This window comes from Colossoma macropomum, unplaced genomic scaffold, assembly GCF_904425465.1.
Source record: "Colossoma macropomum unplaced genomic scaffold, Colossoma_macropomum, whole genome shotgun sequence".
Lineage (NCBI taxonomy): Eukaryota > Metazoa > Chordata > Actinopteri > Characiformes > Serrasalmidae > Colossoma > Colossoma macropomum.
Genome location: NW_023494784.1, coordinates 41,939,998 through 41,953,865, shown reverse-complemented (window position 1 = coordinate 41,953,865; position 13,868 = coordinate 41,939,998). Strand labels below are relative to the sequence as shown.

The following is a 13,868-nucleotide window of genomic DNA, read 5'->3' as shown; positions in this document are numbered from 1 at the left end:
TAAGCAAGGTGCGGCTTCAAGTTGGGAGTCTAATAAAGTGGACAGTGAGTCTACAGAAGCATTCAGTACAATGTAGTGCTTAATCTAAAGTTATTCCAGTCCTATGTCGTATTTACCGGTGGTAGTGACCTATCCCACCAGCCTGCACTGGAAATTTTCTCATGAATTCTTCAAGGACCTTGTGACAACTCAGCCGCTGCTGTCCTCTGTTAGTCACACCCTGGTGGCAATGGCATGGTGGCATGTCCAGGCTCCATAGCTCAGACAGGGGCATCCAGTGTCAGAGCACAGTTAATCCCCACAGTGCCTTTGCACCTCTCCTACTGATAAGACACATTCTAGACTTTTCACCATCAGCGTGATGTCCGACCAGCCTGGATGAGCTCTGCCTGTTGGATAGCAGCATAAAGACCTTGTGAGCTGGATAAGTTGACTGCTAAGTTTGATTACAATTAATTGTGCAGGGAATCACTGATATAGACTACAACGAAGTGTAGTTTTAAGTAGTTTTTGATGGTATTTTTTAAATGTGGCACTAGTCCTGCTTTTTTTTCTGTTTCAACTTTTTAAACTTTAGAAAAACAAAATATTGTCATATGTATCATGTGTTATAAAAATGAAAAAGTATTGGGACATCACATTTTCGCCCCTAATTTTAAGATAAGCTAAGACAAGACCAAGATCCAGACCAGCATATATCGGGTAAATCCACCTCAAATCACCAGATTTCAGAAAAAAACGGACCTAACTGATCACTTCAGATTTTCTCAATACTTTCAGGAAATATAGAGCAGAGCTACCCAAAGTTGGCCCTTGAGGACATTTGATTAGGTCCACCAGAAAGTCATCCTAACCCTACACCTACCCCTACACCTGCCCTGCACCCAATGGGATTTAAAACATGTTTTTATACTGTCTAGAACTTAGTACATGGTGTATTTTGTAAGTACTTTGGCAAGAAAAATGTATAATGTTATAAAATCCTTTTTTTACACTTACCTGCCTTCTTTATTTATAGGCTGGTTTGTGATTTTGGCCCTTGGCCAACCACAAGCATTGCACTTAAAGGCTTAAAAAAAGTTCTTCAGTATAAACATAGAAACCCAAAGTTTCTCTAACGTGCAAAAAGTGTATTTCTTCCAGGTTTTTAGGAAGCCATCATTTGGCAAGCATGTATCTCAGGATCTTCAACCACACTTAGAGCCAAAAATCATCTCTGAAAATGTAATGCATTACAGTAGTTTAGATCTGCACCTTTTCTACATTATTCATTTTATGCCAGAAACTAATGTCACACCCATCTATTTAGAGCCCCCATATCTCAAAATACTAAAGAAGATACAACCCTAAGTTTTGCACACAGTTATTTCCTGAAAGTGTTGTGCAAATGTGTCATGGTTGACTGGGGAGGCATTCAGTGACTTCACATAGATTGTTCTTGAATTCACACAACAGTATGTAAGTGGAGTTAATGTCATTTCCTAGGGTGACCATCTTCCAAGACTGACGGTTAAGTCCAAGGCCTAGACCATGACCTTGAAACTATGACCATAATGAGAAGGTTGTAATGCTGACACATTCCAATAAATTCTGAATGACAGTCATGACCATGTACATGAACATCTGCCCAACATTAACCGCCAGACAGTTTTAACTGTATGCAGGTGTGAGAGTAACAAACCTGTTGTGTGTTGTAATTTTGAAGGTATCCAAAGCTTTATGGGTGTGTTTTTACATCGTGGCTGTAAAGATACAAGCTCGCTGGCAAACTGTTGCGATATGAAGACACTGTTAAGGCACTAACAGTATTTAATTGCAGCAGAAGGTGTCTGCACACCCTACTGTAAACTCATAAACACCTGCTCCTCCTGCTCGCCACGCTGATTATCCAGCACATCCACCTGCTTTTTGAGTACTTTATGGTCTCTGGTGATGGAACCTTACGATAAACTGGGGCTGATTACGACAATGCAGAGATTTGTAGTAGACGTTGACCCCATATTAGTGCTCTGAGGAACGTGTGTCAAATGCCTTAGTTTCAATATAGTACACATTCACCACTAACATGCACTTTGATGTGAATGGGTGGAAATGTGGGTTTGTCTGTTCAGAATTTCTGTCCAGAATTTTGCTTTGAAAGTCACTTGCTGTGACTTTACGCTCCAACAACTTCCAGTCATATTTAGCAGCCAGTGGTTACAGTTTCTTGCTAATGTCCACTCTGTCAACAACAAGGTAGTGCAGGACACATAGCATGCTGTTTAATGTGATGTTCACACTGTACAAATAAAACATCTAATCCATTAACAAGCTGGGCTAAAATCAGACACCCTGGCTACTCTCAGATTTGGAGGTACTTGCCACCCTCTACTTAGCCCTACATTGAAAGTATTATCCTAGACTCACTTTATGAGTAATTATGGGTGAACATCCAGATCTTCCTGTCCACGTTCCTGCACAACCTCTTCATACTGTCTGCCTTTTGCACTTCCCCAGATAATCTAATGTAGAGAAAGTTCAGTGTCATGAGGACTGAGGATTGAGCCTTGAGGAACCCCACCTGTTTTGAAGAGGAATTCATATTGATGACAGAATCATATTAATAATCGAAAAATAATCGGATAATAATTATGTCCACTCTGTCAACAAGTTGTGCAGAACTTCTGCATTTTCACTGAAACATCCCTGACTCTATTCAGTTGAACAGGCTAACCTAGACCTGCGCCTGGTGACAGTTAACCAAGTGACATTTACCTGTCATTCCTTTATTGATTTATTTCATGCAAACCCTAGAAAGACACTAGTATCCCCACACATGAACATATCTGAACTTTTAAGCATGTTGTTTAATGTGATGTTCATATTTATTGTTCCCAACATAGATTAATATTGTTCTAGAAACATGTCTGTGCTGGATAAACATGCTCAGGGCTTCAGGCAGATATCATGCCTGTACAAAAAAGACATGTATGGTATGGTTTACGTTTTAGGACATTCTCAGACCACAGTGTCAGATTTCAGTCATTAGGCAAAACAGCTTTGGTTCTCAGGAAAAACATGAGTGAAAACATCATGCAAAACAGGCTGTTATGGTTACTTTAGATATGAAGCCATCAGGTTGAGTGACCACAAACCCTCAAACGGTAGAGTTTGAGTAACATAATAATAATAATAACAGTGTGAATTAATAATTCATCCATCCATCATCTAAACCGCTTATCCTTCTGGGTCGCGGTGGGGTGCTGGAGCCTATCCCAGCTGTCGTTGGGTGGAAGGCAGGATACACCCTGGACAGGTTGCCAGCCCATCATAGGGCAGTCAGACAGACATAGACATTCACACCTAGGGGCAATTTAGCACGTCCAACTGGCATGACTGCATGTTTTTGGACTGTGGGAGGAAACTCCACACAGAAATGACCCTGGTCACCCGGGCCCGGAATCGAACCCAAGCCCTTCTTGCTGTGAGGCAACAGCGCTACCCACTGTGCCGCCCTGAATGAATAATTACTGTGCTATATTTTTTTTTATTTGACAAACATTAAGCATTAATTCATACACCATTACTGTTTGCTTCCCCGTCCACTTCAGTGCCAGGGACCGTCTCAAAATTAGCGAACAAAAAAGGTAAAGCAACTGTTGAACCATTTACCTTAGTTACTTTCCACAAAGTTACCCAAATAAGAGGACTTCCCAGTACAGGCCTAAGCTAACCTTATGATGTTTTGCGTTACATAAAGCCGCTTTACCTGTGCTTGTTTGTGGCATAGTGGATAAAGGTTATAACAAAACTCATAAGAATTTCACTGGTATACCGGATGGACTGGTATATCGGCCACTACTAACGATACCGTGTTTGCAATGTCCAGGCATTCGTAGTGACTCTGTTTGTTGATGTTTCCTCAGGTGCGAGGGCTGTGGAGCCGTCTTCCACGCTGAGTGTCGAATGCGGGCACAGCCTTGTCCTCGCTGCGTTCGCCGAGAGCTGCACAAGAAGCCTCCTTCCTTCTGGAAGAGACACAACCACTGCGAGAACGCAGATGACGACCTCCTGAGCTGCTTCGAGCTGGACACCTGAGCTGGGCAGCCTCCGCCCTCCAGCTGTTCCAGCAGACCCACCACCAGCCCAGAGCTGTTGCTTCTGCTGCATCTCTCTGTGTGTGCGCAAGACTCCATGAGCGTGGAGCCCTGCGGAAGAGCGCTGTGTTTGCCGACAAGGAACAGAAGGGTCTTTTTGTTTTCCTTTTTCAATCGACTCTCTCCAGAGACTCTCTTTCCGCAGACTCTTTCTCTCTCTCTCTTTCCCCTCTTGGTCGCTCTCACCTGAGAGATGGATACACAGAGACAATACTTCAGTCCCTGAAGAGGAGAGGTTTCATAATGATACCAATTTGCCCTCGCCTTTCATCTACCAAATGACAGCCGGGCCAACCGACAAATGCAGACCGAGTGGAGTGCGCTCACATACTGGCACACGTAAACATGCTCTCGTAGTCTGACAACAAATAACACACTTGGTGGTGGGGGGGGGGACCCAAGGCCAATAATTCAAGCAATTTTCTCTGCACAAATAAAACATCTAATCCATTAACAAGCTGTGCTAAAATCAGACATCCTGGCTACTCTCAGATTTGGAGGTACTTGCCACCTTCTACTTAGCCCTACAATGGAGGAGTCGAGAAGTATTATCCTAGACTCACTTCATGAGTAATTATGGATGAACATCCAGATCTTCCTGTCCACGTTCCTGCACAACCTCTTCATACTGTCAGTCTTTTGCACTTCCCCAGGTAAACCAATGGAGAGTAAGCTAATGTCATAAGGACTGAGAATTGAGCCTTGAGGAACCCCACCAGTTTCGAAGAGAAATTCATATTGATGACAGAATCTTATTAATAATCAAGAAATAATAGGATAATAATAATAGGATAACAATTAAGAAAAATCCCGGATTGATGGAGAGGTTGAGAAGTGTTGTCCTAGAGTCACTTTACGAGTGACTATGGATGGACATCCGGATCTTTCTCTTCACTTTCCTGCACAGCGTCTTCATACTGTCAGTCTTTTGCACCCCAGATAAACCAATGGAGAGAAGGTTCAATGTCATAAGGACGGAGGATTGAGCCTTGAGGAACCCCACCTGTTTCGAAAGGGAATTCGTATTGATGACAGAATCTTATTAATAATCAAGAAATAATAGGATAACAATCAAGAAAAATCCCGGAATGATGGAGAGGTTGAGAAGTGTTTTTTCCTTGAGTCACTTTGTGAGTGACTATGGATGGACGTCCAGATCTTCCTCTCCACATTCTTTCACCATCTCTATGATTTTCTCTTCAACCTGTCAGTCTTTTGCACTTCCCCAAACAAAACAATACCGAAAAGCTCAATGCCATAAGGGTTTAGGACTGAGCCTTGTGGAACCCCCCACCTGTTTTCAAGGAAAATATCATAAATTATTATCTTGTAAATAGCTATATCTTGTATATAGCTAAATCATGCAGCCCTATGAAGCAAATGGCAGCATTGGCATGTTGTCCTGTACAGCTGCAACTAAAGTTTATCACTGTTCAGTGGCACTGGCTACATGCAGCTGAGCCTCGATCTCCTTTGCCAACCTCTGGGTCGCTGATTACAAACTAACTCTTAGCCACAAGGTCCCAAATTATAGTCCCTAGCTCTGGGGCTTTGTTTAGCATTGGTAGGGCCTGTTTAGCGAAGAACGCAAAAAGAAAATCCATCCGCTGATGGCCTCGTTACTCACGTCGACCGACCGACCGCTGCTTTGGATCCATATCAGTCGGGCCTCTCCCCGGTGTGCGTTCACACTCCGTTTTCCGGCTACTTGAACTAAGCATTGGCAATAATGTCTCACTCATCTTGCTTTTGCTGCCTTATTTGACCTCTCACTTCTCATCGTTCTTTTCCAAAGGGACAAAGCTTTGACAATGCAGAATGATGCTCTTGCCTGAAATTCTTTACCTTTCCCCCCCCTATGCAAACTAGCCAGGCTAAGTGACCTTTATGAGCTCAATCTAAAATCCCCGAACCCCACCTTTCTCTTACTGCTTCCCTTGGAGGAGAGGCCAGTGCAACTCTTGGCTCCTACTGGACACCTTACCAGCAACACGAATTCCTTTCGCTCTAACCGTGTAGAAGTTCATACAAAACCATGTGTGCATCATCATGCGTAGGGGACTAAGTGATTGATGCTGGATATTGTGAAGACCTTAAAGGATACTTGAAGGATCATTAAAGGATAACGAAATATTTATTGTTCTTAGTGCACAGTAATGACCGGTAGAAGAACTCCAGACGCTGTAAAGGAACAATGGAGTCCCCTCATAGGCCGATCATTGGTCCTGCGAAATGCAGCTAGGTCAACGTGGAAGTTCACCTTTTGTTACCATATTGAATTAACATGTTTATGTTTACTGCTCTGCAAAACAGTTGTTTACAAGAACTGTTTGTTTTTTTTTCTGATATGATAGAGCAGATGTGCTCACTTGAATGCAGCTTCTTTCTTTTGTGACATTTGCACCAAGAATAATTTTGAGGTCACGTGCGGATGGCTGTACGTATGTTTGGTTGGAAGTACAGTGGAGAATTGAAAAATAATTGTTGCTCAGAATTTCATCCTATTTATTAAGTCTGTCTCTCTATTGTACACTTTGCCTGCCTTAAACTGAAAGTCAGTGCATCAGTCCGTTGATATTCTCCTGTTCTTGTACTTTAGTATTGCAGTTTGGGCAAATAGGTTTTCGCTACATAATCTTATAAGCAGAGCAGACTAAGATAATAAAACCTTTATCTATTGAAAATTATTCATCATTCCAAGTTAATATCAGGGCCTAACCCTTAACTGACCCTCAGTAACAGTTGTGAATGTGGTATCGGCCCTTACTGTGAGGTCAGGGAAGTTGTTTCGTTGTCCAGATTTAGACTGCAGTCATTCAGGGTTGTCTAGTCCTGATTAGATTATCAAAACAAAGGTCATAAGAGTGTGTATCGCTTTGCTGTTGATGCTACAATGCCTTCAGAAAATCTGGGGCCGTATTACAGAAACATCCCAGCTCAGTCACCATGACGACTTCAGGTAGGATGGAATTTAGGAGAACAGCAATTAGAGATTAAGCTTATCCAAACAAAGGCATTCTAACCAGTCAGAATTTTCTAAAAACTAGGTCTGTTTTAACGTTAGCTTTTCTGTTCAAAAGAGAACGTTATTGTTTTTAGGCAGCCGTAACAGGAAACATAATACTCTTTGGTCAGATACTCAAATGCATGTTGGGGTTTTGAAAGAGTACTCGAGTACTCTTTCTGGATATCACCCTTAAAGTCACCCATAATATTTACATTTCATAATTGACCATAGTTTTAAGTATCTTCATTCGTTTTAATATTCAGTAGAGTTTTCCAGGTTTCGGTTTATAGCAATTCACGCATTTATACATCCCTGATGATGGACTTAACGAGCCTAAACGATGCCTAGAGACAGATGTGCTCTTATGTTATGTCAGATATGGAGACAGATGAGTCTGAATGGATTTTTGCTTACCCTAAAAGGTTTAAGATGTACGTTTGTACTAACTTCGTATAGATTTACGGCCATTTGTACTGTATAGGAATCAGCTAAACCGTGTAGCTAGCCTGCTACCTCTGTTTGTTAGCTCTGTGGCGGCTAAACGAATGACACGCTCGGCGTCTTCACCTGAACATCATTCAACAGTCAAAACTACAGCCAAACAAATTAACATGTATTTCTCTCTGTTTAAACATGGCTTCCTGTTTTAATATCTTTCACTAACTTAGCTTGCTTTAGTCTTACAAAGAAAACGAGGGGTGGGGACAGTATGTACTGTTTAAAAATTGTGATTTTTCCTGGTTTTATGAATAAAATAAATCGGCCTCCAACTCTGAATTGGCAGGAATTCATGAGAGGGTCCTAGAGATCAGGCAGGGTATAATAAAGGGTTAACAAAAGATGAAACTGCCACATACTGAACAAGGAAGGAACTATCAACATAAAGGAAAACTCAAGGTTTTGAATTCATTGCGCCAGAATTGCTAGCATAAATGCTGCTTTCACTTAAACCTTATGAACACTTATGTTGCTCTGTAGTTCTGACTCGTGTTTTTTACGTGGGTAGCTCTGTAGCTAACTTATATTTGCTATTTTGATTATGTTTTTGATTCTCCACTGTTTAGGCATCACCCGTTGCTTGGTAACAGACATAACAATTGATTATCAGCCTTGATTGAGTAGTTTAGGATGTCCTAACTTGAGATTAGGTGCTGTAAGATAAGACACAACTCCTAAATTAAGATAAGATTTGCTTCTGTCACATAAATTTCTAAAAACATCTTTTTTTGACCTTTTCCGTTTTAATTTAGGGCTAAAGGTACGTTTCTGTAATACGGCCCACATCTTTTTTGCTGCGGTCGGAACAAAACCTTGCATCTCCATTTTTGACATAATTAGAAAATGCCTGTTGTTCTTTATGTTGTATGTAAATTTCATGATGAATGGACCAACCGAAACAGCCCAAAATGACTTGGAAAAAAGTCTGGTTCCATTGACTTACATTAAAAGTAAAGTAAGTTTCTCCTTCTCCTGTAAAGTTACCATTTTGGAGATACGAGGTTTTTGTTCTGACAGCAGCGTTCTGCTCTTAACCAATCACGATTCCAGAATAAAGGAGCCAGTTTGCACAGGACGCTTGGTGTAACCAAAGGGTTTGAATATCTGCCATTCTATAAAGCTCCCAAACACGTTTCACAGCAGCACAGTGGCTGTATTAATGTGACACTTTCTCTGAAATATAATGCTTAGCATTGTTCATTGACATTGTTGGGAAACATTGTGCTAGCTGGTCAGAACAAAGCTCCTCTGGCTCTGGCTAGCCGAATTACCTCCTGGCTTTCTATTAGAGCTCTTATTTGTTTCCAGTTGTAAATGCTTGAGTGATCTGAGCTGGACTTGTACTTTCGTAGGCTGAGCTGAGATGGTAGGATTAATTGTGCACATACAGCCTGTTTGCCTTGACGGTTGGAAGTATTTGTTGACTAGAAGGTAATTGAACTTGTATTATTAGCACTGTTGTAATGTTACATTCAGGGATTTTAAAACACACTGGAAAGGGAGGGTGGTGAAGGGAACGGGACCTATTAAGGGAACTGGACATACTTATTATTACTCATTCAGTGCACCAAATGTTGTCTTTTTCTTTTTTTTCACTTTATTTGTTGCAGCTCATTTTGTCCACCATGCTGTGCTATATCTCAAATATCCATATCAGCACATGATTTTATTGGTATTTATTATATTTATGTTTGTATTTATGTTCAATGCGATTTGACTGTTTCCGGGCCGGATTCTGGATCTTCTTCCCGTTCTCTCGTATCCAAAAGCTCTTATACCACAGACGACCTCTTATGCAAGTACAGAGAGATTTTGTGTTTCAGTATTAGTTCCTTCCTCTTGTGTTTTGTTTTTGTTTGTTTTTTGCCACTGATGCCAATAAAGCGAGTTACTTAACAAGTCCAGGTCCTCGTGTCGTGTGAAGAGTTAATCCGTAATCTGGATTAATCCCAGATTCGGTGCAACAGAGCTAGAACTGTGCCCGAATTAGCTTCTTTCCTGATCTGGGTCCAAGGTGAGTCCGCTATCCCGACTGGAACAAATGTATCACTGCCTGCGTTCGAGCCCTGTAAACGACCCTGGCGACGTTTTCCTTTTGGACCTGATGGCAGACCAGAAAGGGGTCCAAGCACTGACTCACTCGCTAATCCCAAATTAAAAACCACAAGCTTGTATCGGGTTCTTGACTTGTCAGAGACCACAACACGAGGCTTGTAATTTCTTGTAAACTGATGCATTTTGGGACGGACTTTTTGTACTAACTTTTGGCTCATGAATATATTTGATTAGCGAGGCTTCGACCCAAATGTTTCTTTACATGCAGAAGTTTGTAACACCGGTCAGGTTAGACATTTGGTTGACTTTAGAAGTGAAGAGACGCATCCTCTACAGGAAACAAGCTTAAATATGACATTTTTTCAGCAAATTTCAGTGCACCGTTTCTATTTATATTCTGAATTCGACATGTTGGAAAAAAATAAAACATAAAATATAAAATGTGTCATAACTTTTACACAAGCCACATTTTATGGTCTTATTTTTCACTTTTAAATGCAGCAAATAAACATTAAAAATGTGCAGAAGTGTTCTCTGTAGAGGACGAGTTCACTTATTTTCACTTAGAAAACTCCACTTACTATATAGGTGCACTTTGTAGTTCTACAGTTACAGACTGTAGTCCATCTGTTTCTCTGCAGACTTTGTTAGCCCCCTTTTACCCTGTTCTTCAGTGGTCAGGACCCCCATGGACCCTCACAGAGCAGGTACTATTTGGGTGGTGGATCATTCTCAGCACTGCAGTAACACTGATGTGGTGGTGGTGTGTTAGTGTGTGTTGTGCTGGTCTGAGTGGATCAGACACAGCAGTGCTGCTGGAGTTTTTAAACACCTCAGTATCACTGCTTGACTGAGAATAGTCCACCAACCAAAAATGTCCAGCCAACAGCGTCCTGTGGGCAGCATCCTATGACCACTGATGAAGGACTAGAGGATGACCAACACAAACTCTGCAGCAGCAGATGAGCTATCGTCTCTGACTTTACATCTACAAGGTGGACTGACAAGGTAGGAGTGTCTAATAGAGTGGACAGTGAGTGGACACAGTGTTTAAAAACTCCAGCAGCACTGCTGTGTCTGATCCACTCAGACCAGCACAACACACACTAACACACCACCACCACATCAGTGTTACTGCAGTGCTGAGAATGATCCACCACCCAAATAGTACCTGCTCTGTGAGGGTCCATGGGGGTCCTGACCACTGAAGAACAGGGTAAAAGGGGGCTAACAAAGTATGCAGAGAAACAGATGGACTACAGTCTGTAACTGTAGAACTACAAAGTGCACCTATATAGTAAGTGGAGCTGATAAAATGGACAATGAGCGTAGAAACAAGGCAGGTGTACCTAATAAAGTGCTTAGCGAGTGTAAATCATAATGTATATTCCTTCTACTCATTGTGAGGAATCAGCTCTTGAAACAGTTTAATGTCTCAAAAAGTTCCCTCAAAAAACCTATTTAACTATTTTACCATCAACACTGCATATAAGCTCAGAAGACTCGTGTAGGTTCACTGGTGGTTCTGGATAGTAAATAAAATGTCTATATTTGTGTTGTAGTCATGGTGACCCCTGGTTCCTATCAGCACCACTGTAAAGAAATCAGAGTCTGTAAGTTTCTACAATGAACCATTTCACACCAAACCACTCTGAATGACTCTGTTCACATCCTAATGATGTCATTATTCCGAAGGTGGAATTCCCCTTTAAGTAATCTGGACTAGACTTGCTTATGTGGTCTATATAAACATGGGCAAAACATTGCATAGCTGAAAACAGTGGCCGCAGTCATCTGCTCAACTTCGTCTATACTTTTGTTCGTTTTAACAAACACTAAAGAAGAAAACACCACACATATTTGGACGGATCGACCACATTTTTGGTAGGGGGGGGTTGGTGGGGATTGGTGGTAGGGGGGATGGGGGGTGAAGTGAAAGCTGTAAATCTGCCTTTTCCCCAAACTTTCGCTTTAACACACATGAAAGTTAAAGAGCAACTGACGATCCAAACGGATGAAACTCTGTTTAATCTCTGAGTAACTGGAGCTCATTCACAGGTGACGCACCGCGCAGCTCTCCCTTGTTTGTTAACAGAGAGATGCCTCTGCTAAGCCGGTGGTTGACCACCCCAGTTGCCTCCTCCCTGGTTTACTTTGTCAACTCCTCCTCCTCCTCCGCCCCCTCCCTTTTTCCTCTCCTCAAGCAGCAATTTGTCCTGGCCTTGCAGAGCTCTAAAGCCTCCCTCTGACACGCAGTAATCCACCAGGATCTAGCCGCTGCCGATGGGCCGGAACATGCCTAGCCCTCCACCTGTGTGTGTTAGTGTGTGAGTGTGTGATTGTTTTTGTACATTTTCTGGACAGAAACATCTTGACGTATACAGGCATCTAAAAAAGTTTGAACAGCTCCAAGTTTTGTTGATTTTGTAAGTGAAAATAAGTGAACGCATCCTCCACAGAGAGGAGTGTGTGTAAAGAGAACCTTGAATCTGGCTTTTTTCTGCACAGGTTCAAGTCATTTGAGTTTAACACCTTGGAAAAAAACATATTTCCTAAGCCACTTATTCCTCTGGGTCGTGGGGGCGTGCTGTAGCCTATCCCAGCGGTCATTGGGCGGAAGGCAGGATACACCCTGGACGGGTCGCCAGTCCATCACAGGGCAGACATATACATTCTTACACACACTCACACCTAGGGGCAACTTAGCGTGTCTAATTGGCCTGACTGCATGTCTTTGGACTGTGGGAGGAATCGGAAAAACACAAAGTATAAACTATAAAATGTGCCATAACTTTTGCACAGAGCACAGTTAATGTCTATTTTCCCCAATATGTTAAATTCAGCATATAAACAGTAATCGTGTACTGAAGTGTGTTCTCTGTAGAGGATGTCACTTATTTTCTTATCAAAAATCAACAAAACACAATTGGAGCAGGGTGCCTACACTTTTGCACATGACTGTATACAGTACAGTGCAAAAGTTCATTTTATTTCTTTCCCATCAAAAAAGCGGAAAATACATTTAACATTACACAGAAAGCTCAACAGCTGTATAGTTTAATGTTCAGTGAGTGACTCTTTATCTTCATTCCAGCTTCCATTCTCTTCAGGAGACTCACTTTCAGTTCCTCAAAGAATCTGCAGACACACCTCCAAAGTTCAGTCTTAGATGTTGGTTGCATTTTCTGGATCCAAGTAATCTCGAGCACAGAACGTTAAGCTTTAAGTGCTGTTTACCTGACAGTGGTAGTTTTGGTGTCTACCAGGTCTTCCAGGTGGTTGTTTTTCTCTGAATCCTTTAATGATTTTTTTTTTAACTCCAGTTTTAGAAAATCCTTCTTTTTCACTTGTTTTCCTTTGACTTTCCTCTTCATTATGCGAGTGGATTATTTTAATTTTCTAATCTTCTCAGAAATATGCATCTCCTGAAAAATGCTTAAAATAGACACTTGTCCAGTATTGTATATAAGATATATCATTACATATGTGTGATTACATGTATATAATATATTTGGGATGGGACATTATTGTATTATTGGTACATCTAGGTACTGTATTGTTAATACAAACATGTGCCTACCTAAATATAACACACGAGACATTATATAAACATATTTACATGTATACAATACACATAAGACATTAAGACATATTATATATAGATAAGGTATATATTTTTAAACATCTTTACATATCTTTAATGTGTATGTGTAATATGTGTGTATATATATATATATATATATATATATATATATATATATATATATATACACACACACACACACATGATGCATGTGTCACTGTTAGAACAAAACCTTGTATCTCCAAAATATGTAATGGATGTTAACGTAAAAACATATATTTACGCATATATTAAACATACTCATGTCCTGACAAGTTATGAAAACAAGCCAGTGTGTGTGTGCTGTAGTCTCTGTAAAGCAGCGTTGGTCGTTTTCAGAGCGTCTCAGGAGTGGAGGCACTCTGATGATCCAAAACTCCATTAAGTTCTTAATGTTTGACAGGCCAAAGTTGAAAATTCACCTCCTCGTCTCCTCCGAAATGGATTCTTTCCCACATATCCGGACCTGCTGCATGTAAGTGACTTCATTTTTTTCATGCCAGAACATTTTTTTTTTTTTGCTATGAACACAATGAACAATAGGTTCTTT

The 13,868-nt window shown here is 41.1% G+C and overlaps 1 protein-coding gene across 2 annotated transcripts in view; it reads left to right on the top strand.

Annotated features, from left to right (window-relative positions):
- plekhm3 (pleckstrin homology domain containing, family M, member 3) overlaps positions 1-9,564 on the top strand; it is a 74,728-nt gene extending 65,164 nt beyond the window's left edge. For both annotated transcript variants that reach the window (XM_036571736.1, XM_036571743.1), the window contains exon 9: positions 3,906-9,564. In XM_036571736.1, the coding sequence (XP_036427629.1) occupies positions 3,906-4,077 (172 nt within the window). In that variant the 3' untranslated portion in view covers positions 4,078-9,564. The remainder of the gene's footprint in view (positions 1-3,905) is intronic.
- The last annotated feature ends 4,304 nt before the right edge of the window (positions 9,565-13,868 follow it).